Below are 23,602 nucleotides of genomic sequence, written 5' to 3'. Positions count from 1 at the left end.
TGTTGGGTATTGTGAGCATACAAAGGGTTACAGGCTCGTAGACCCGGAACAACCAACAAAATGCATCAAAGCCCGAGATGTAACCTTTTTAGAAAATACGTTCATTGAAAAAGCATCAAATGATGGCATTGACAGTGTCATTGTGTCAACTGAAATATTTACACAAACTAAAAGTGCAGATGTAAATAAAAATGTTGAGTTCAAATTGTCTGACCCATCTTCTGTACAAACAGAAACATCTGTAGTGAGTGGAACGTCTGATGTTGCTAATTTGATAACAAATTCTCAGAATACAAGCGATCGAACGAGTACGATCACAATTCATGATTCGTCTAGCTCTAGTGAATGTGATGATCCGGCCGATAAAACTTATATTCCAGAGGAGGAGAGTACGGAAACTTCGGAATATGACAGTTCATCGGGTTCGATACTTTCCGGATTATTGGCGGGTACGTGCGATCCAGATGCTCCACGAACTGTACGAGAAGCACTGAGTGGTCCAGATGCAGACAATTGGAAAGAAGCTATGTCTTGTGAGTACAACTCATTTATTAAGAACAAATGTTGGACATTGACAGATCGACGAGAGTCACAAAAACCTGTCAAATGCAAATGGGTGTTCAAAGTGAAACGTGGATTGAACGGTGAACGCTTTGTAGTTAAAGGTCAAGAAAGTAAGGTCTACAAATTAAATAAAGCTATTTACGGGTTGAAACAAGCTTCAAAGGCATGGTACGAGAAGATTGATCATGTTCTCTGTAATAAGTTGAAGTTCAAGAAGTCGTCATCTGAGCCTTGTGTCTATTTTCAGCGCCAAAAGGGGTCGCTTATAATCATTGCTCTTTACGTTGACGACATCATATTGTTTTCAACAGGTAATTAATGAACGTGATAAGCTAGATGTCAAAGTCAAGTTAATGAAAGAATTTGACATGACAGATCTAGGGCCAGCTCATCAAGTATTAGGTATGAGATTGTGTAGGGAAGAAAACCAAATTACTCTTGATCAATCGAACTATATCGCGATGGTGCTGAAGAAATATAAAATGGAAGAATGTAAGTGTTCACCTACTCCTATGGAAACCGGACTTAATTTACCTAAGGGAAATCAAAGAGATGATACCTATGATTATAGAGGTTTAGTAGGTTCACTAATGTATATTGCTATCTGTACCCGACCAGACATTGCGTACGCAGTCAGCTACTTAAGTCAATTTAATGAATCATTTACAGAGACCCACTGGAAAGCGGCGAAAAGAGTCCTGCGCTACTTGAAAGGTACCATGGATCTCCGTTTGACTTTTAAGAAAGGCAAGCAGCTGGACATCACTGGATTCGCAGATGCAGACTGGGGTGGAGACACCGTGGACAGGTGGTCGTACACGGGATATGTCTTCAAAGTAGGTGAGTCAATTGTTACTTGGGCAAGTTGTAAACAAAAAACAGTTAGCCTTAGCTCAACCGAAGCCGAATACTATTCTTTGTCGAACTCCTGTAAAGAGGGTTTGTTTATTCGTACATTTCTAAAAGAAATTATTAACGAAGAAATTGTGCCGACAATTTTCAATGACAATCAGTCAGCGCAGAAATTGTGTAGGAACTCTTTACATCATGCTAGGAGTAAGCATATAGATATTCGCCACCACTTTATTCGGCAACTTGTGAATAGTAATACGATTACTATTGAGTATCTTAATACAAATGATATGTTGGCAGATATACTGACAAAGGCGTTGTGTAAAGTTAAACACTATAAGTTTGTGAGACAGCTCATGTTACTTTCATGTAAGTAAATGCGTTAAAACTCTGTATTTATTTGATAGTTAAGAATGTGTTCTTAATGTAATTACCATCATGGTTATTTCAGTTACTTGTTAGTTTGCTTATACATGATAGTGATTACATGATATTTAAATGATTGCATATCAATATAATTACAATTCATAATGTGAATAACTGAACTTAGTTGATGCATTGTAGCGAAAGTTCAGTGCATATGTTTTTGTTAATTGATTTATTGTTACTGTGAAGTGTAGGTCACTTCTTTAGTTATGAATTTGTTTGTGTGTTGAAACAAGACTGTTTTTGGTTTAAGGGCCAGTGTTGGAAAAATCAGCATGCTTTGTAAACCAAAGAAAATGTTAGGTAACCACATAAACGCACTTAGAACATAATTTAAATGTTTGAATAAAAAGTCAGATGAATGTTCTGGTGCGTTGGGAATTCATTCTTGTTTCGATCCTACTACTATTAACATCCTAAATTGTATCAGTGTCTTCCGTTCTCCGTTCATGTAATAAACCATCTTCATAGCCAAGTCATCGTTTCCTTCCATCAGTGCCGCCCACCCCCTCTCGGTTACCTCACAGTTACTGCCGGTCAAAAACGTGAGCAGTCGTCTTGTCATATCTCACTCATACAAGCATGGTACGCGTTCACCTACACGAGCTGAGAATGTGTGCTAGGAACGCGCCTCTTTCATATATTTGATCGCCAGTGTCCGAGGTGTGGTGAAACTATGTTCTGTCCCAGATTTGTAAGATCCTCTTTTTGATACATGACATCGTCCACAAAACGTAAACTCGCGCAACCTAATGAAATTTTAAATAAAATCCTGTAATAATGTTAAAAAAAATCAAGTACTTAAAAACAATATTTCGCTTACTTTAAACATAGTCTAACACATGTTACATTTTTGCGGATCTTCGTTAGTGAGTATTTTACGATATTAATTTATCACGCCGGATTTACTTATTATGTAATTTATCATTCATTTTTATTTTTAAACTAGTGCTGTGGCAGTCTGTCATTTCGATTCAAATAGATAGATAGATAGAATACTCTTTATTGGCACACCTCAGCAAGAGATACAGAAAAAAGATACAGCGGAGACAAAACAAATGATTATAAATAGAGGCAGACAACAGGCGGTCTTATCGCTAAAGAGCAATCTCTACCAGACAACCTTTGGGTAGCGGAAATAAAAAAACATAATCAGAAAGAGTAGGTGCTTCGAAATGAAAAATCATACTTATTCTAAATGTGACGTTATGTAAATTGACGATTCAAATGACATTTCAGTAAGTTGATAGAAATCGTATACATATTTGTTTAAGCGCCTCCTTGTACATAGGGCCTAATCGATTCAACCAATTCGAAATTAATCGTTAGATTTGGCAAACGATACGTCTTAGCCACATCGCAACATACTTTAAAACAAATGTGTCAAAAATGTGAACTTACAAATCTGAATAATAATAACTTACCAGCGGAATCAGTGCTGACTATCCTGAACCAGAGCACGGCCATGAGCGTCCAGTGGCCCGTTTCTCGAAAGGTACAAGCCTTGTATTACAAGTGTGTTTCCATGACAACCCATACGATTTGACAGTTCGCGCACTTGTAATACAAGGCTTGTACCTTTCGAGAAACGGGCCCCTGGTCGTCTCCACTAGACTCCGCGAACTGAGTTACTACATACTACCGTTATAACTTACCATAATAAGCGGAGCGCGATGCATCTCTAACGTAACTATTATAGTTACTAGAGATAGTCAGGAGCAATAGAATATTTATTTATTTATTTATTAAGGTTTGCCAACAGGTGTAATACCAAAACACATGAACTTAATAGTATCACTTTCGTAAGAAACTCGATTAAAATAGTACATTACGACACAAGTGCGTAAAAAAGGAAGTTCGAAATGGCGATAAATTAAAACACGACCGAAGGGAGTGTTTTAAATCGACAGAAGTTACGAATTTCCTTTTCGCACGCGTATCGTACGACGTTTTTCAGTACAGATGGCCCTCCTAAGTTTTGACCTTGCATATAATGAACCACTTCTCGCACTAGTGCGTAAAAAAAACACCATCTGTACTGAAAAAAATAGTTTATCCACCTTTTTCCGACGTTTCAATCACCAACTATCGCTTTCGAACTGCGAATGACATTAAATTTGTTTATAAGAATTAGAATAGAAAGTTATTTACCAGCAGAGTCGGTGCTGACTATCCTAAGCCAAAGCACAGCCATGAGCGTCCTGGTGGTCTCCACGAGACTCCGCACCAGCGGCGGCGAGCGCGCGGCCGCGCTCAGCCAGCGCGCGTGGAGCCCCCGCACTAGCGAACAGTCTGTGGACAATCAATAAATTAAATAATATCACAGAAAAGCTCTATCTCTCTCATTTAGGTATAACTAGCTTTTGCCCGCGGCTTCGCTCGCGTTAGAAAGAGACAAAAAGTAGCCTATGTCACTCTCCATCCCTTCAACTATCTCCACTTAAAAAATCACGTCAATTCGTCGCTCCGTTTTGCCGTGAAAGACGGACAAACAAACAGACACACACACTTTCCCATTTATAATATTAGTATGGATGTACTAAGAGGACTTGTAGGGGGTAGGGCATAGCGAATGATATTCCGCTTTGTGTGGTACGGCACAGCGGATATCGTCTCGCTCGAATCTAGGGCAGAGCCCAACTGGGGTAGTACCTCCGCCTTACAGAAGACCGCAGCCAAATAGCACTAGACCCTACTCATAGTGTTGTGTTCCTGCCGGTGAGTAAGGCTGCCAGAGCTCAACGAGGGTGCGGTGTGCTGATGACGGGAGGACTTACAGAACTGACTTTCCGTCTATTGTCCTTTGAGTCGTCGGCAACCCGAATCCTCCTTGGAACTTGTACACTCCTTTTTACTGTGTATTTAACACAGCAAAAGGGAATGTACAAGTTTCTAATGGGGTGGCAACGCGCATGTGACACTCTTTGAGTTGCAGGCGTCCATAGGTTACGGTGACCGCTTTCCATCAGGCGGGCCGTACGCTTGTTTGCCACCGACGTAGTATTAAAAAAAAAAGACGAGAAAAGTTTGCGCTACGAACATAAGTAAGTCCATGGACTTATAATATGTTGCCTCATTCAGTCCCTGCGCGTAGCGTGAAGAGGTTGTTTCTGCTTGCACACAAATAAAATAAAAAAATGCCTTCCTGCGCAATTAGATACTATTTGACGCGTGATTGACGCTAGATGTCACTACAAATAACTTGCATTTACTTACTGATGTATGGAGTTACAACTCTTCCTCTATGTTTTAGTCATACGTACTTTTTTTGTATAATGTGTAGTTTTTAAGTTTATTACGAATAAATATTTTGATATGATTAGGCATACCTTGTCCCATCTCCAGTAGTTCGATGGAGCGCGCAGTCAGCGGTGTCTTGATGTCAGCGAGTGGGGACCCGCGGTGCGGGACCGAATAGAACATGAACCCGGAGCTTAGGGACCAGAGTTGAGCGCGCTGGGACAGGTCTTCTGATGAGGAAACATTGAATTCATTAATTTATTCGGTTTTTTGATAGCTTATGCTTATTGAATAAAGACCTTTTCACCAAGGCTCGGAACCGGTTTATTTTTTTACCGGTTAAAACCGGTTTATTTCGATTTTACTCCGAACATTCTAAAGAACGCGAACGTTATGAGAACTTTATTTTAACCGAAATAAACCGGTTTATTCGACGAGCGGCAAGACGCACCGACACCGTGTAAATACCTACGTTCAGGCAGCGACTTTTCTTGTTTGGTTAGAACAGTATTACCTATCATACTGCGGAGTATAGCGGTTTATTTTGTTCTAAACCGGTTAATCGAACGAAACCTTTATGAAAGCGTTCCCCTAAAAACCGGTTTAAAAATAGCGGTTTTTCGAGCGAAAACAAAATTTAAAGGTTTTGCCGCAAGTACATGATAACGGTTTGAAGGCTGTCTTTGAAAAACGAAATCTAAGTTTCATTTTATCCACAAAAGTGCAAAGTATTTTCATACAAATTTTAACTTGCTTAAGCTGGCTTGTAGAATTGACGTATAGTTGATGATTTTAGTATAATAAATGTTTCATAAATTGACGAATTTGATTTGGTTTGATATTTTAAGGTTAGTATTTTATTCGTGTTGGTGTCGTGAAAATTTTGAATTTGATTTGTGTGAAGCGCTGGTAGCCTAGCGGTAAGTGCGTGCGACATTCGTTCGGTCGCGGGTTCGAATCCCGGCTCGCACCAATGAGTTTTTCGGAATTTATCTGCGAATGTTATTTGATATTTGCCAGTCGCTTTTCGGTGAAGGAAAACATCGTGAGGAAACCGGACTAATCCCAATAAGGTCTAGTTTACCCTTTGGGTTGGAAGGTCAGGTGGCAGGCGCTTTCGTAAAAACTAGTGCCTACGCCACATCTTGGGATTAGCTGTCAAAGCGGACCCCAGGCTCCCATGAGCCGTGGCAAATGCCGGGATAACGCAAGGAGAAAGATTTTGTTTCACTCGGTGGCAAAGTTTGTTTAACCCTCCAACGCTCAAAATTCCACTTCTCCTACCCTACGCTGCCGCTGGCGGTTCAATATTGGAATCATTCGCTTGCGCGGGTTATATGTGACGAAGCATTTAAGCGCAAATTGAGAAACCTTTTGTTAGATACTTAACCCCCTGTACTCTGTAAATGAGTACATGGATTTGAATTTTTAATAACCGATGATATTATGATACCTATATTTCTCTGTTATATAATATTTTCTTGCCTCGTGATAATTTCATGATATTGTAACTTAATTTATTAATTTTATTTAGCTTGGCATGTGTATTTTCTTTCTTTGTAAATGACGATCCTTATTGGGAGACAATTATTCAATTCAATTCAATTCAAAATATCTTTATTCATGTAGGCCTAGTTACAAGCTCTTATGAATAGTTCATTACATATATATTATGATCTTAATCTAACCTAATTATCAGAGCAATTTATTGTTGTAATTATTGTTCATAATAATATTGAGTCTCATAATTATTATTATTTGAAATCTATTATGTAATTTTTGACGATCATGATGAGAAGATAATAGTTATTTGTTATACAAGGGGGCAAAGTTGTATTTTAACGCCGAGTGTGGAATTGAAAAACGAGCAAGTGAAAGGATTCTATAGTTGAACCACGAGCGAAGCGAGTGGTTCGAGAATAGAATCCTGAACTTGCGAGTTTTTTAACACACGAGAAGTAAAATACATTTGCACCCGAGTGTAACACAAAACTTTTCCCCTCACTATAGCGAGGAAACTACAACGCAAAAAATGCGTTTATCACTGCTTCCAAGTAGTTCCACAGGTGGTAAATCATCTTTATTACTAGATTCACCTAATTTTATCAATTTTAAAGCAGTTAATTTGACTTTATTCAAGGTCAAATTACTTTACCCACTAGTGGATAAAATGCGTTTTTACCCGCTGGTGTTAAAGGACAAAACACGTGTTTCCGAGCTAGTGAGGGGAAAACATAATTTTGACATGTAGCAAATTTATAGTGTAATTTTTGTCATGAAATAAAGAAATCTAATCTATAGGATCATTTTTTTGTTCGTCCGTCAGTCTGTCAGGACCATTTATTTCACAGATAAATATAGTTATAGATAGAAGACGCTTACCTTCTACGTTTGAAGACCCTGAACCATTCCCATCCTTAGTTTCTCGTAAATCACAAGAACTTTCACTAGCCGAGCTATCGTAAATATCATCATATCTTAACTCTATATTATTCTTACAATTATCATTTATACTGCTGGAATTATCATTTTCCCTAATTCTATTAGATTCTATGCTTTCTTCATAAACTTGTTCATAAAAGTCTGTTTCATTTAAATCTAAATGTCTTTTTACACTTATATTATCAATATCCTTATTTTCTTCAATATTTATGTTGTTATTGTCTATATTACTGTCAGTTTTGTGATTCATTTCGTTGTCTTTGTCATATTCGTCGCAGTTTTGTTCATTTATATTGTTTGTTTCTTCATTTTGATTCCCATTAAGTTTGATGTAGGCTTCGTAGGCTGAAAAAAAAAGATTATATTTTACTTCTTCTCATTTAGAACCGTTAGCAATAGGTACCTTTACTTTTTTTTTCATTATAGGACATTAATGTCACAATTTCGTTTTATTTCAACCCCTTTTTGCCAAGAGTGGCACTGAAACTTGTAGTTCATGTGCTCTGCCTACCCCTTTATGGGATACAGGCGTGATTGTATGTTAATGTCCTATACATACATATGTTGTATTTATAGGACATTAAGAATCACAGATTACTACGGTAAGCTCATATATGTAATAGGTACTAGCTTTCGCCCGTGGCTTCGCTCGCGTTAAATTCGAAAGTTGCGGAATGCTCCATACCAACTTCCACCCCCCATTTTAAGGAAGTGGGGGATTAGAAAGAAACAAAAAGTAGCCTATGTCACTCTCCATTCATTCAACTATCTCCACTTACAATATGACGTCAATTCGTCGCTCCGTTTTGCCGTAAACAGACACACACCATACCTAGGACACTGGCGATCAAATATATGAAAGAGGCGCGTTCCTACGCACACAGTCTAAGCTCGTGTAGGTGAACGCGTACCATGCTTGTGTGAGTGAAATATGACAGGTCGACTGGTCGCGTTTTTGACAGACAGTAACTGTGAGGTAACCGAGAACGGGTGGGCGGCACTTTCAGCGGGGAGCGGGTGTGTCCATACTGTACGGTAGGTACTACTCTTTATTGTACTGTGCACACCCATTTATAACATTAGTATTATCAAAGAGGATCGAGTTTTATAGAGAGTTACTGTCAAAGTAAAATGTGTAATCACAGTGCATAGACTGCCATCTCTCGACTCTCGACACAGGCTTACAACTTTAGAACCTCAGTTTTGACAATTTCGCCCATATTCTTAGCTTGATATGTGTTAAAATGTCAAATATTAATATTAGTGCCATCTAGCCGAGATTCCACCAAAGGTGTAACGCCATCTAGACCACCGTACCTTTTTCTTTATGGAACTGAGGTACGTTTTTTTCTTAGACTTATCTGTCTATACGAAGTTATATGTCTTTGGTATTATGGATTACCTTCGCAGTATATCTGCTTGATGAAGAGCCCCCCCTTGGAGTGTCCCACCCACACGATGGGACGACGTCCCACACCCAACGTTAGCAGCTGGCTGATCATTTGTTCTGCTCGCTCGTGAAGATGCAATCTGTAAATGTAAATTAAGTTCAATTCAGTTTGAGAGTTCATTTCCATTTTTGTAAAGATAAGTCTGGTGGACTAAAATGTTAACGGATTTCCGGTTTCAGGGAGACAATTTTTGAATGTCGTGAATTTCGTTCAATAATATCTCCTGATCCAGGCTCTAACAAAAGTAATGGTGATGGTGACATACTCTTTGATGACTTTGATCCAAAGAGGTCTCCACAAGTGACTAGTATAGTTTATATAGATGAATCTGATGATTTAAATGAATAAAATGATAATAGGGTGAGGGTAGACTTTGATTCAGACATTCCGGACCCTAACAAAAGTAATTATGATGATATTGATAAAGATATACCGTTTGCACTGTAAGAGCCAAAGAGGTATTTAAAGGTGTGGGTCACTGGTGTAGTATATTAGACAGACAGACAGACAGGCAGTCAGACAGACAGATAGACTTTGATCCAGACTCTAACAAGAATTATGATGATGATATTGATGACAATGATGACATACCGTTTACACTGCTTGATCCACAAAGGTCTCCACAAGTGAGGGTCACTAGTATAGTTAATGGAAATGACCCTAGCATGGGGGTAGTCCTCCTTAATCCAGTCGCGGGGCCAGCATGCGGAATAGCACTCGTCACAAATACAGCCACAGCCGACCTGAGGGTTAAAAATGTTAAAATTAAAAAAAAAACTTGATTTTTATGGATTCGGCGAAAGTAAGTATAGTAGATACGATATAAGGTTGTAGATACGAGTACTAAAAGCTATTTTAAAAGGTATTTTAGTAAGTAGACTGGACCACTCCAATAACACAAAAATTAGAGACTTATTAATGAATTACAAGCGAACAACTAAGCATTAAGAATGAAAAGGTTTCTATTATAAAAAAAACCGGCCAAGTGCGAGTCGGACTCGCCCACCGAGGGTTCCGTACAAACTTTCTTTCAATCTACCTAGTAAAAATAATCTCATATTTTCATATAACTCCAATGACTTGACTAGAAGACAAAAGTATAGGCACTAATGAGTATTATTGTGTATAGCGCCATCTCCCGGTCAATTTGCTAACTAATTTGCGCGACCTGGTTTTTCAGGGATAATTCTTTATAATGTTAACCGATTTAAACAGTTTTTACTTTATTGGACAGAAGATGGTTTACGTAACATCTCGTATTAATTTGAAGTACGATATACATTCGCAAGGGTGGGTAAATTGAAAGTAAAAATCTGAAAAGTTTTTTGTGAATTAAAAAAAAAGTATTCAAAATACAAACACGATTATATATTTCCTGTAATATTTAGCATAAAACCAATGTTTACTAAAATTTTCATAATTTTTCGTTGGTAAACTTCGGAGATAAAGGGGGGGAACGGTATTTTTTTTATATTTTCCTTCAAAATTCTTTTTTTTTCCACAACAAAAAAATTATAAAAAATTGCTTATTTACGTTCAATTTGAGCTCTTTCCAACGATACCCCACTTGACCTAGTAACTTGAAATTTACAGTTTGCCCCCCTTTCATTTTGGCCATTTTCTACAATTAAAATTATTATATTTAAAAAAATTATACTTTCTATTTGTAGAGGTTTACAATGTTCATAACTATTCCAAATTTCAAGTTGATAGCATTAGTAGTTCTCGAGATATTTAGGAATGTGACAGACGGACAGACAGACGGACAGAGTCGCACCATAAGGGTTCCTGTTGTACCTTTTTGGTACGGAACCCTAAAAATGAATATTTGTAAGATAAAGACCGCCTACCAAATCTTGTCACTAGAAAAAGGCGGCAAATTTGAAAAATCGCGGGCTAGCAACACTAGTTTTGAAAATCGGTGGAAGTTCGCGTGTCATTTGTATCTTATCTATGGAAATCTCCGTCCTACCAAAAAGAGAAATAACTAGCACATATCCGTCCCTTTTTAATACATTATCTAATTCGAAAGGAAGGAGCGAGCCCCTTGAAAAAAAATATCTGTGGCTGTTCGACGTACATTGCTGGTTTTTGTACGTTTCATAGGGATACCATACTTTAGTTTGATGTACATTGCTACTGCCAAAATTTGGTTGACAGGCTATAAAATAAAAACTTGGCAACTTACTTCACACCGTTTCTCCTCCGCCCGACACCTACAATTATCATTCTCCTTCTTCTCCACTTTCAAATTCTCCATATTGAACAAATCTCTAACGAACTTCGCTTGTGTATCATAATTATCAACAACTTCACACTGGTCACCATCTTTATAAAACTTCTCAGTAAACATGTCGTCATTACTTATTCTTTTCTTATAATATTCATTTATGTTAGTAAAAGTTATTTCTTTGTCGTTGAAATTGAGTATGTTTTCGTTTTCTAGTTTGATACTGTTTTTAATACTTTCAATGTTGTTTGCATCTTCATTGAATGTGTGTTTTTCTTTGTTACAATCACAGGCAGGTATGGAACTGGGTCGTCGGAGGGATATTTTGTTGGGTTCTATTTTGTATTTGGATCTCCATTCCCCTTGTCTCCAAGTGTTGCCCAGGGAACCTGGAAATAAAAATCCATACTTAATTTTGCCAGCGAGCGATGGAGCGCTAAACTGTGTTCGCAGAACTGATCGAATCAGAAACACGGAACTGCGCTCCAGAACTCAAGTTGCAGATGTAGGTGCTAAGACCGCTGGGCTGGACATGTCTGCCGCATGCACCCTGAACGGTGGGCTAAAATGGTTACCGAGTGGGACCCACGGGACACCGTAGAGGGTGCAGGCCGGGGTTCCGGCAGACCGAAGAAGAGATTGGACACATTCTATTCACGCTGGCAGGGTTACGATCGTGACAGGGTTGTGTGGAAGAAGCGAGGGGAGGTCTTTGCCCAGCAGTGGGACACTACAATAGGCGAGTAAAAAAAATTAAATGGGAAAGTGTGTGTCTGTTTGTTAGTCCGTCTTTCACGGCAAAATGGAGCGACAATTGGCGTGATTTTTTAAGTGGAGATAGTTGAAGGGATGGAGAGTGACATAGGCTACATTTGGTCTCTGTTTACGATCGTTGTCCTGGATTTGTAAGTTCACATTTTTGACACATTTGTTTTGAAGTATGTTGCGATGTGGCTAAGACGTATCGTTTGCCAAATCTAACGATTCATTTCGAATTGGTTTAATCGCTTAGGCCCTATGTACAAGGAGGCGCTAAAACAAATATACGATTTCTATATATCAACTTACTGAAATGTCATTTGAATCGAAATGACAGACTGCCACAGCACTAGTTTAAAAATATATATGAATGATAAATGACATGATAAGTAAATCCTGCGTGATAAAATAATAACGTAAAATACTCACTAACGAAGATCCGCAAAAATGTAACATATGCTAGATTATGTTTAAAGTAAGCGAAACATTGTTTTTAGGTACTTGATTTTTTGAAATATTATTACAGGATTTTATTTAAAATTAAGTTCATTAGGTTGCGCGAGTTTGCGTATTGTGGACGCTGTCATGTGTCAAAGAGAGGTTCTTACAAATCTGGGACAATAATTGTGTGCTCGTAATGTACTGACCTCATTTCTCACTACAACCTAGAATCTAGATCTAGGTCCTAGATCAATTGTCAGAGCAGATTATTAAACTGTTGTAACTCGGCGCGTATCAACAACCACTTCCGCCGATTTGCGGTCTGTCGGCTAACAATGCGACAATGAGTGGTTTACCGATTTAGGTACGCTACTTATAAAAAGTACACAATTTCATTTTCCCCTGCCAAATACATTGCACCCGTGTGTAACACTAAACTTTCCCCCTCACTATAGCGAGGAAAATACACCGTCAATAACCATAATATTAAAATTTTGAAAAAACTCCCGACCGTGACATAGTATAGACCGATTTTCATGAAACATTGCTAAGAATACTCCCGACTAACTCAGCTTTCAGACAAAAAAAACTAACGAAATAAAAACATCTTGAACTTTTTGACGGTAGGCTGTGTACCTATCATGTTCTACTATAGGCAGCACATGCACATAGCAGAATAGATTAGCTTGTCATTGAGTAACATAATTAACTAACACGGGGTCATAAGTCACCCATTGTGCTGAAACAATGCTGAATTGTCTTTGGTTGACTTCCGCGACCCATATCTAATGTTTAAGTACGTTCACACTATCCGATCCGATATCGGAAGTATAGGCACACCTCGGACACTGGCGATCAAATATATGAAAGAGGCGGGTTCCTACGCACACAGTCTAAACTCGTGTAGGTGAACGCGTACCATGATTGTATGAGTGAAATATGATAGGTCGACTGTTCGCGTTTTTGACAGACGGTAACTGTGAGGTAACCAAGAGGGGGTGGGCGGCACTTTCAGCGGGGAGGGGGAGTGGCCATACTGTAGGTACCTACGATAGTACTCTTTATTATACTGTGCTAGTACTGTGTGTTCTGAGTACTCACCATAGAGTCCATGCACGAAGATGACATCGACTTTGGGTGTCTCTGGCTGGTGAAGAACCACGCACTCTACTTTAGGCTCTGGGTGTAGGTGCTCTTTGCCCGCCGGCCGCGGCTTTGAGGACTTTGGCGCTGTGAACAGAAAATAGATTGTGTCACAAGCATTGAGGTATATGTACTACGTACTAGAGGCGACGTTGCCAAGCGAAAACACTGCACATGCTGACAAATGCGCGGGGTGGGGGGAGCGGCCATTTACGCATAGAGTAGGTCTACCATCAGATGTGACACATTATTATATTCTGCCTAATGGGAACTTTACATTTAGTTAAAATACGGCTATTCTAGTCAAAATGATTTATTTATTTACAACTTAAACAATACAAAATAATATAATTGTACTGTACTTATTTTCTTCTTTAAAATACAATGAATGAACAATATGTGTGGTCAGTTGGTAACCAAGTTTCCTCAGCACAATTTTTGGATAAAGCGTATCCATTGTTCCCTTTTTTCATGACCAGGCCAAAGAAAACTGCAAAAAGTGAGCGTGCTACAAATACAATTTCACTCAAAAAATATTAACAATTTATAAACAAATAAACTTTTTTAATATTATAGTAACATAATTCATGAAGTAGTAAGTAGTTACCTAATAATTTTCCAAATAGAAATATATTAGAATTATTTATATTAGAAATATTTCGCAAATATATTAGAGGAGAAACACATTAGTAGGAACAATGTAAATGGCACATCTGCGCGGTTAACTTTTTCTAGTCTTGTAGTGGATTGTAAATGAATCACGGCACATCACTGCACTGCAAGGGCCTGTAGACGACTGACAACGTTGCGGTCCATGGACCGCAGTGGGGTGTGTTAAAAATTCTCTTAGTAACGTCGCCTCTAGTACGTAGTACATATACCTCAATGGTCACAAGGGAGCAGAATGACGCTTTCACTTCTCATGCTCAAAAAGTGCACCTTTAAAATCACATTTTATGCTCTAGAGTATAAAGGTAAAATTTTCTTCTAAGACTAAGGTAATCGGTCTCAACAGCCAAACATTTAAAACAAATAAATTGCATAATTTTACTGAGGAATAAAATTGTGTAGATGACAAAACTTGTTATGTTTTATTTTTGCTACAATTTATTAGAATTTCGTATTTTCTGTCATTAAATTTAGTAAAATCACATAAAATAGGAGTCGATTATCGTTCAAAAATGCTCCGAAATGTTTGACTTGGCAGAAAACCAAGCGTGTGAAATTAAAAAAAAAATTAATAGTTATTTGTTATACAAGGGGGAAAGTTGTATTTTAACGCCGAGTGTGGAATTTAAAAACGAGTAAGTGAAAAGATTCTATAGTTGAACCACGAGCGAAGCGAGTGGTTCGAGAATAGAATCCTGAACTTGCGAGTTTTTTAACACACGAGAAGTAAAATATATTTGCACCCGAGTGTAACACAAAACGTTTCCCCTCACTGTAGCGAGGAAACTACAACGCAAAAAATGCGTTTATCACTGCTTCCAGTAGTTCCCACAGGTGGTAAATCATCTTTATTACTAGATTCACCTACTTTTATCAATTTTAAAGCAGTTAATTTGACTTTATTCAAGGTCAAATTACTTTACCCACTAGTGGATAAAATGCGTTTTTACCCGCTGGTATTAAAGGACAAAACACGTGTTTCCGAGCTAGTGAGGGGAAAATGTTTGTTGGCGGTATTGGCTATGTATTAAGTACACAGCAAAAAGGAGTGTACAAGTTTGGGTTGGCCACGCGCATGTGACACTCCTTGAGTTGCAGGCGTCCATAGGTTACGGTGACCGCTTTCCATCAGGCGGACCGTATGCTTGTTTACCACCGACGTAGTATAAAAAAAAAGTATTAAGGTATGTTCTTTCGCTTTACTACAATTTCGTGGTATAAATTGTCGTGAATAGAATAATATTACTATATTGTGCAACAAGGGAGGTATGGGGGATTTTATCAACGAGTGTTAATAACTCGCGGCAGCCGCAGGCTGGAGAGAGTTATAGACACGAGTTTACAAAATCTTTACCTCCTAAGTTACACACAATATTTTTCATCACATTTGAGAGAAAAACACAGACGAAAAAAATCATAAGGCAAAACCTTCAATGGATGGCGGCGCCGCTGCGACCAGTAGTCTACTCGTATCTTTACTTCACCTATATCGGATTCTTCATATAAATCCATTGTTATTGATTACAAACGCATTTTGAGCACAAACAAACACTAAAATACTGCAAGGTACAGCGCAAGCACGTATATATAGAAAGTCTAAGGGGGGGGTCCGGGTCATAAACTCAACCGGATACAAAGCGGTCTCGAACATTTAATTAATAATGATGCAAATTAAAAGACACTATTTCCTTATAAAACTATATTTAATCGTTTTCTTCTTAAAATTAGTTGATTGACAATATCATTAGCGTCTATTACGGCAGCTATTTCCCTATGGATAGACATAAAGGCTAGCCCCGTGAGGCGCTCTTGTCCCGTCCTATTACGCAAAAATGTTTTTAACCTTTTTAAGGTTGAAAAACTTCTTTCAGCAGTTGCTGGCCAAGTGGCCAGTATCAATAGCAACTTTCTGATCGAAAGAAAGAAATTTGGATCACACTGGTCGATGGCCCCAATAGCAGTTCTAGGTTTTTTTTTTTGGGCTCCAGGGTTGACCAATGATTATGCCAGAGTTCGTATTCAGATTTGAATTTGTGGTCTTCTTCTTCTGTTAACCCAAGAAAAAGTTTAGCAGCTTTCAGTAGTTCCGTTTTTGTGGCGTTGTCAACATTATTAGTCTTCGTTGGCAAGACCTTTTGTAATGTGCCAACTGTGTATTCATGAGGTTGGAATCGGGCGTCTAACTCGGATATCAAATGTTCCAAGAAAGGATAATTAATATACGTTTCGCCGGTAGTATATCTCCGCAGTTTCCCCTAGAACATTATTGCGATGGGTTTGGCGACCAGTTGTACGAGGTGCCACTAGTTCACCGCCCGGGCATAAATTTTCGGCGTCCTTTTGAAGAAGATTCACTACGTAGGAAAATAAATCGCGAGCGTAGCGAGCGCGAATTTTTTTTCATAGTAATGCCGTAATTTGAAGATTAACGCAATACAAAATTTATGGATTTCATCAGACAGAGTGCGAAAGGGACAAATGGTTGAACTTTCGTAGCCGCACCCTAGTATAGTTAAGTACGTGTGGCTGAACGTGAATATCATGTACATAAAATAACAAACAAAATGGAGCACTATAGTGGCCAAGTCAGGAAAGCAAATTCGGAATTTGTCCTAACTAAAAGAGCAGATAATTATAAATAGTAAGCGCGGTTTTTTTTCCTATTGACTCGATTAATTAAGACAACCGCCAGCGGGGAATCCGCGAACTTTCAAGCTTTTATCATCTGCACTCTGCAGAGCTGCGGTCTTTGACATATTTTGGGGTATTTTGACTTCACAGGGCGTCTATGTTCCCGACTTTTAGGCCTTATATTTCGCCATCACTATTATTTTTATAATAATGTTTAAGAGTTAATTAAGAGACTTAAGAGATTAACTGCGGACTCGATCGTCACCGTCGGGACGCCCATTTCGGTATTTTGCCACTAAGTGATCTGAGTGCTTTAAAATTCGCTCACCATATGCTGCGACGCACAAAATTGCGCCTCTCTGAGACGTTTTGCGCCTTTGGCTTTATGAGGAACTCCGCTTTGGACTATCGGATAGAGTCATATTTTTGCATTTGGATAGCGACGTAACTTTGCCGTTCGCCGCACAATGTGGTTCGTCAAGGGCTAGAATCCTCCTTTTACGGCGCCGCAGCAACAGCGCCCTTATGAATGGCAATATGGTGCAACTTTCCACTTAATCTGAATTACAAATCTAGATTTTCAATAGGTGGATTAATTTCCGAATCCTCTCGCCATTTTGTGATATGTGCGCGCCCACGCAACGTATAATTTTTTGTATGGATTTTTCCACATTCTCGATTTTGGCGCCCCCTTACCATGTGGCGCCTAGAGCGGCCGCTCCACTCGCTCTACCCTTAATCCGGTCCTGCCTAAGGGGGGGGTTTGAACCCCCTGAACCCCCCCCTTATATACGTCCTTGTACAGCGGGCCAATCTCGACTGATATGGAAGGAGTGTTCAGTGGACATGTAGATTTCAACATCTTAGTGTAATAATGGAAAAAATGGATTAGTTACAATTGCCCCCCAGTCGAGATTTGCCCCGCTGTACTTCATATAAATTAAATGCAATGTTCAAAGAAGCATACCTACCACAGAGGGTGTTCTGTGATACCTACTAATTGAACTCATTTTACGTGTCCGTTAAAATATTTTGTCGACATTTTCTGACTAAAGTTTCTGTTATAGATACTGTCCGTTGCTATGGCAACGCGGTCAAGCTCGAATCCAGATGACCGTCACAATTTCCTGTCAGATTGCAAATTATAACGATTTATCTACGTGAAATTTACAAAATAAATGTAAAACACGCTGAAATAATTTTAAAACATAAATAAAATGTATTTTTTATGATGTGTAATATTTTTTATAGCTTAATAGTCAAAGTCTGGTAGTGCAACAAAAATCCTTGGCTGGACTTATATTGACCGGGATATAGACCGTCTATATAATAGTATATAGTCTAATGAAAATAACCGTGAATCATTCAAAACTCTTAATCCTTGGCTGATTGAGACATCCTTTGCCTGAAGTACTTATTGTACGGATACTACGGAAAGTATTAATTTTTTCATCACATTTTTCATCATATTGCCATTTAAGGGTCTCATTATAATGAGATCTGCGTGTACTGAAGAATAATGTACCATTTTGTTCCCAAGGGAGTAATGGATTTAGTTTTAAAAATTAATACTATCCGTACAATACTTCAGGCAAAGGATGTTTGTTTGCCCGTCTTTCACGGCAAAACGAAGCAACGAATTGACGTTATTTTTCAAGTGGAGATAGTTGAAGGGATGGAGAGTGACATAGGCTAATTTTTGTCTCTTTCTATCCCCCCGCTTCCCTAACACCCACCGTTTTGGGTGGTCTATGGCACGGTGTTTTCAGTCAAAGGAAATAGTAAATCCGATGTACTTAGGATATGTTTAAGAAAATTAACGATATAGAGGGCGTGAAAAACAATTATTCGCTAGATGTCACTGTTACCCCCGCAAACTGGGTGAAGACTTGTCGTAAAATGTATAGTACGTAGATGTCGCTGTACCATCAGCAAACTAGCGAACGGCATTCTGTGGTTAATTATATGTAATTAAATTGTAAATAATCATGTAAAATTTTGGAATTTGGAAAATCAGTTGATTTTTTTGCTCAGATTCATAATGAAAACATCAAACTTACTTAAAAATCCCGCCATAAATATGTGGCGTTCCAAAATTGTCGTAACTTAATAATAGATGGCGCTGCATTCGAAAACCTTAACTGATGATAACTCTTTACCAGCCATACTCAAAGTGTGCTCCGCGGATCCCTAGGGCTCCGCAAAGCCTCTCTGGGGGCTCCGTGTGAATTTTGGTTACCTGATATGCAACTTCAACTCTCTTCCATAAAACCAAATATTCACCAATTGTTAAAAAATAAAAAAAAAACAGTTTCATGTAATACCTCACATTACAATTTAATGATTCGATTTTACTATTATGATTACTTACTTATTAAAATAAAGATTGCAATAAACTATTTTATTTATTTATTTAATTTAAGGGTTCCGTCAGATATTGCTTTCTAAGTGTTCCATGGGAAAATAAGTTTGAGAACCACTGCTCTATGCCATACTATTCAATATACTCTATGGTCTATGGTTACCTGTGATCTGTGGGAGAGGGTTGGTCAGCAGCCGGTACAGCATGGCGGAGGCAGTGCTCCATAAGCAGGAGACACACCATCTTCTGTAACAAACAACATTATTTTTATGTCAACGCAGAAGTAAAAAAATCATGAAGGTCGACCTTACACAGTCTGAATCATAATTACAAACACAACAACGATACAAGTGCGGAAAAGTGGAAGTGCGAAACGAATGGCGATAAATTAAAACACAGGGGACCGATTTTTGAATCTCGAACGCATGAATTTGCCTTTCGAAAAACTATTTTTGAAAAAGGACAGCTAGAAATGTTAAATCCAGTGGTAAAGTAAAGACCACTCGTTTTTGATCCTATTAGTAGAATTTAAATCGCTAGTAGTGGATAGGTATATTATTGAACGAAATTCACGAAATCGAGTAGTTGACATTCAAAAAAATAAAACCGCCTGCAAAACTAAGCGCGTTACAAAACACGGAGAAACTAAAAAGCAAAATATAATGAACCTTTGAATTCAGATTTCTTATAAGTAGGATTGCAATAATCTAAACATCCAAATTATAAACAAATCAATTATTTTTGTAGTCGGTACCAGCCCTGTTCCTCGTCTTGCTATTGCTTGTTTGCCCCACCCAACCATACGCAGGCTGGCCCCGACTCCAAACATAACATACAAAAAAAAAAACATTCAGTCGAATTGAGAACCTCCTCCTTTTTGAAGTCGGTTAAAAATCGACCCCAAGGATTGTTTTAAATCAACACTATTCGATATAGGTACGTATTGTACGACGTTTTTCAGTACAGATGGCCCTCTGAAGTTTCGACCTGACAACATAGAGTCTCTTTTCTCTGCTGACAAGAAAAAACACCACCTGTATTGAAATATTTCGATACAAGTGCGTAAAAAAGGAAGTTCGAAACGAGCGGCGATAAATATAAACACGACCGAAGGGAGTGTTTTAAATCGACACGTGTTACGAATTTCCTTTTCGCATTCGCGCGTGAATCGTACGACGCTTTTCAGTACAGGGTGGCTAGCCGAATGGCACAATCGCTCACGAAACGCTCACGAAACGAAGCGCTAGTAGATATCTATCTCTATCGCGCTTGCGTATTGGCGCGACAGAGCCAGCGGCGTATCGCTTTCGTTTGGCGTCGGCCAGGCCCCGTAGCCGAATGGCATTTCTCCGACGCCAAACGAAAGCGATACGCCGCTGGCTCTGTCGCGCCAATACGCAAGCGCGATAGAGATAGATATCTACTAGCGCTTCGTTTCGTGAGCGTTTCGTGAGCGATTGTGCCATTCGGCTAGCCACCCAGGTGGCCCTCCGAAGTTTCGACCTAAAATATAAATAATGAACCACTTCTATAGAAGAATAGAATAGAATAGAAGAAATTTATTCAGAAAACGCTTAAATTTAGGAATTACATAGACAGTACTAATTTATTGTTAAGCGTCACTGAAAGGGTCTCCACTCAGCTTAATGTCAAGATACCACTTAAGGATCTCGACGCTGGTCTTCCGTGGAAACCCTTCCGAGAGAGCGCAACTACATGCTAAAGTACATAATAGTGTTTATATATAGGTAAGTGCAAAACCTGAAATAGATACCAATGATACCATACACCAAAGAAAAAGCGATCAAGCTCACTCGTATAAGTAGGTAGGTACAAAAAGTTTCAAAAATTTAATTTGGTATAATTGTTATTATTTAAATGAAGACCACAATTAAATGTAGACCACAAAGAAAGAAAGAATTTACGAAATTAATTACGAAATTACGGCACCGAAACAGTCGTCATTAAAGGTGAAGTAGAATTTACTTCTCGCACTAATGCGTAAGAAAAAATACCATCTGTACTGAAATACAAAGCTTTTCAGCCGAGTACCATATTTAGGCCACGAAGCTTGCTGAGTGGCCTAATAGTACGGTACGAGAGTGAAAAGCTTAATTATATCACTATTTTTGAGAAAAGAAGCCGAAGATAAGTACTATGGGCCACTTGCACCAACGAAACTGGAGGGTTAACCCGAGGGTTAGTTAGCCCACCATTTTATATAAAATTTGACAGATGACAGCCCACTAACCCTGAGTTAAGTGGTTGATGCAAGTGGGCCTAAGGAGTATATAGTATCTATTTATAGTACCTATTATGTTATGTGATAGCTGCAAGTGGTTTACCCGTAATAAATGATATCAGCGAATCTGTACCCACTCAGTGATATGTACAATTTGCGGCGTCCTCTCGCGAGCAATTTAACCAATTGAACTATTGAGATATATTGGCGTAGGCTTGGGCTAAGTATAGCTACTGTATATTCTGTTTAAGACATATCTGACACACTAGGTAAGGCCAAACTGGGCCATGCAGGGATACCGTACCGGATGTAAGTAACTTAGGGCCTTTTTACTTGTTGTCACTGTATTGCAAGTTCAGAATAATATCCGATCGGATAATATGAAAATGCTCTCATCCGTATTGACCTTACTAACGAAATAGTACAGTCAAGTGCAAAAATACGTATCGATTTTATCCGCTCAAAAATATCTACCGAGACCTTATTCCGCCGACATAAAGTGCTATGGGACATATTTTTGATAAGTTGTACGCACCCATATTTTTACACTTGACTGTACATCACATTTTTTTTATTATTTAATAAAACATCTAACATAAAAACTTAAAATATAAATATAGGATGAATTTTCTGAGATGGTTTTTTGGCTTTTGCCGTAATCTGTTAAACAAAAGCCTTTGTTTCTATTATTCACGGCGGCTAGCTCCCATCTCCACGGCACGCGCTATAGTCTCAGTGTAGTTAAAAAGCAACGTTCAAATCCATAAAAAGCCCTTTCGGAGATAACACGTTTTGTCATCTTCAAAAAAGTTACCTGCATACGGCAAACTGTTTCATAAATTTGAACCTTTAGCGCGTGCCGTGGAGACGGGAGCTAGCCGCCGAGAATAATAGAAACAACGGCTTTTGTTTAACAGATTACGGCAAAAGCCAAAAAAACATCTCAGAAAATTCATACTATACAATGTCCCCCAAAATGTTTACACAGTTTGCCTGTGGGATCTGGGTGAGTCTACAGATACAAATAATTAGTTGTCATGTTAAGACGATACGGTAGGGGTCAATTCTCCATACAAACGCTCTCGACTATTTCCTCCCTGGTTTTTGAAGATAGAGCAATGATTTTTTTCAACACAGATTGTTATTATTTTTATCTGTGTCGGACCGTTTTGATTTTTTTGATATTCTGCTTTTTAAAGACTCTAGAGCCAATCAAAAAATTCCAAAAACGGCCTTTTTCATTGTGGCGCAAAAAAAGGTGTGATACTCAAGATTGGTAACAATTAACCAAAAAAGCTAAACGGTCCGACATAGATTATTTCATTGTTATTCAGATTCTCAAATTTCGTTCCGATTGATTAAGTTTTGAAGGAGGAAAGAGTCGAGAGCAGAACCTCAATTTTAAAGATTTTTTTGAAATATCTTGACTGAGTTGTTCTTAATGGACAATTTTTTTTCGATAAATCTAGTTAATAACAGTTGCATATTTAACTAAAATTCCCAAGTTGAAAGGGGGGCTCCTTTCCATTTTAGCATTTTCGCTACCGTATCCTCTTAATGAATACAGCACGGGAAGCATGGTCGCGCGATAGACGATAAAATAGCAGGCCGTCCCTATCGCACTATTTGTAAGTGCGATAGGGACGGCCTGATATTTTATCGTCTATCGCGCGACCATGCTTCCCGTGCAGATCTACATAAGTATATTGCTAAAGACGGTTATGTAGTTCACAAATAAATGAAGCATCTAAATTTTGTCTAGGACTGCCTAGCCTACCTAGTACCTAGTACCAAACACTAGTTTGAACAAAGCCCTCTTAAATCTATTTTTAGGGTTCCGTCCCTTTTAGGAACACTCGTGCGTCTGTCTGTCACAATCAATTTTCTCCAAAACTTCTGAACCGACTAACTTGAAATATGGCACACATATGTTAACCTGTGACCCAAAGACGGACATGTAATTTAAATAAAGACAATTTAATTATAGGGGCCACTTTTGGGGGTAAAAGTAAAAATTAAAAAAACCGGCCAAGAGCGTGTCGGGCCACGCTCAGTGTCAGTGGTGTGTGTGTGTTGTTCCGTTTATTGTCCTTTGTCGTCGGCAACCCGAACCCTCCTTGGAACTTGTACACTCCTTTTTGCTGTGTACT

The 23,602-nt window shown here is 38.6% G+C and overlaps 1 protein-coding gene across 2 annotated transcripts in view; it reads right to left on the bottom strand.

The window, feature by feature from the left end:
• The window catches only part of LOC125239727, a 62,431-nt gene that overhangs the window by 4,579 nt on the left and 34,250 nt on the right, over nucleotides 1–23,602 (bottom strand). For both annotated transcript variants that reach the window (XM_048147369.1, XM_048147370.1), the window contains 8 exons: nucleotides 19,374–19,456; nucleotides 13,507–13,635; nucleotides 11,164–11,594; nucleotides 9,567–9,718; nucleotides 8,927–9,054; nucleotides 7,465–7,869; nucleotides 5,172–5,312; nucleotides 3,994–4,134 (listed from right to left, as the gene is read on the bottom strand). In XM_048147369.1, the coding sequence (XP_048003326.1) occupies nucleotides 3,994–4,134; nucleotides 5,172–5,312; nucleotides 7,465–7,869; nucleotides 8,927–9,054; nucleotides 9,567–9,718; nucleotides 11,164–11,594; nucleotides 13,507–13,635; nucleotides 19,374–19,456 (1,610 nt within the window). The remainder of the gene's footprint in view (nucleotides 1–3,993; nucleotides 4,135–5,171; nucleotides 5,313–7,464; nucleotides 7,870–8,926; nucleotides 9,055–9,566; nucleotides 9,719–11,163; nucleotides 11,595–13,506; nucleotides 13,636–19,373; nucleotides 19,457–23,602) is intronic.

Source organism: Leguminivora glycinivorella, chromosome 26 (assembly GCF_023078275.1).
Source record: "Leguminivora glycinivorella isolate SPB_JAAS2020 chromosome 26, LegGlyc_1.1, whole genome shotgun sequence".
Taxonomy (NCBI): domain Eukaryota; kingdom Metazoa; phylum Arthropoda; class Insecta; order Lepidoptera; family Tortricidae; genus Leguminivora; species Leguminivora glycinivorella.
Note: the sequence above shows the minus strand (reverse complement) of the source record. Positions and strands in the feature narration are given on the sequence as shown.